The sequence below is a fragment of the Aptenodytes forsteri genome, unplaced genomic scaffold (genome assembly GCF_000699145.1).
Source record: "Aptenodytes forsteri isolate BGI_AS27 unplaced genomic scaffold, ASM69914v1 Scaffold547, whole genome shotgun sequence".
NCBI classification, from domain to species: domain Eukaryota; kingdom Metazoa; phylum Chordata; class Aves; order Sphenisciformes; family Spheniscidae; genus Aptenodytes; species Aptenodytes forsteri.
Genome location: NW_008795324.1, coordinates 101,949 through 102,805, shown reverse-complemented (window position 1 = coordinate 102,805; position 857 = coordinate 101,949). Strand labels below are relative to the sequence as shown.

Genomic DNA, 857 nt, shown 5'->3' with positions numbered 1-857 from the left:
GGGGCCCATCCGATGCCTTGTCCTGGCACTCAGCCCTGGACCCGCTCCCCTGCTCTCCTCGCAGGGCACAGTGACCGAGGACAAGAGCAACGCGTCCCACATCGTCTGCCCTGTCCCTGGGAACCTGGAGGAAGGTGGGTGCAAGGGGGAGCCCCCTGCTCTGAGCCCATGGTGAAACACCAAGGGGGGGGGGTTTGGGGGCCAGGGCCGTGCTCGGCGTCACAGGTGGCTCTCAGTGGGACGGCGGGTCCATGCTCAGCGCTGGCCCCGCTCCGTGTCTCCCGCAGAGGAGTGGGTCCGGCCGGTCATGAAGCGTGACAAGCAGGTCCTGCTGCACTGGGGCTACTACCCCGACAGGTGAGGGGTCCTGGGTGGGGGCTGTGGGGACGCGGCTGAAGCCTGATGGAGCCCCCCCGTGCCCGCGGGGCGCCCACGCTGCTGTGGGTGCCGCTCTCACCCCGTCCCTCTGTGCCCGCAGCTACGACACCTGGATCCCCGCCAGCGAGATTGAAGCCTCCGTGGAGGACGCCCCGACGCCAGAGAAGCCCCGGAAGGTAACGGGGTCCCCCAGGCTGGGACGGCGGCTGTAGCCCCCTCCCCTGCCCGCTGGCTGCCTGATGCGCACGCACCCCTGCCCGGCAGGTCCACGCCAAGTGGATCCTGGACACGGACACCTTCAACGAGTGGATGAACGAGGAGGACTATGAGGTGACGGACGAGAAGAGCCCCGTCGCCCGCAGGAAGAAGATCTCAGCCAAGACGCTGACGGACGAGGTCAGAGCGGGGTGGCAAAGCTGCGGGGTGGCAAAGCCGCGGGGGGGGGGGACGAAGATGGGGGGGCTCTTGGCGGCTGTCCC

The 857-nt window shown here is 69.2% G+C and overlaps 1 protein-coding gene across 1 annotated transcript in view; it reads left to right on the top strand.

Annotated features, from left to right (window-relative positions):
* The window catches only part of SMARCC2 (SWI/SNF related, matrix associated, actin dependent regulator of chromatin subfamily c member 2), a gene marked incomplete at its 3' end in the record, with an annotated part of 6,539 nt that overhangs the window by 1,737 nt on the left and 3,945 nt on the right, over nucleotides 1-857 (top strand). Inside the window, exons 2-5 of the mRNA XM_009280051.1 lie at nucleotides 34-134; nucleotides 288-357; nucleotides 479-554; nucleotides 643-774. Coding sequence (XP_009278326.1) covers nucleotides 34-134; nucleotides 288-357; nucleotides 479-554; nucleotides 643-774 — 379 coding nt within the window. The remainder of the gene's footprint in view (nucleotides 1-33; nucleotides 135-287; nucleotides 358-478; nucleotides 555-642; nucleotides 775-857) is intronic.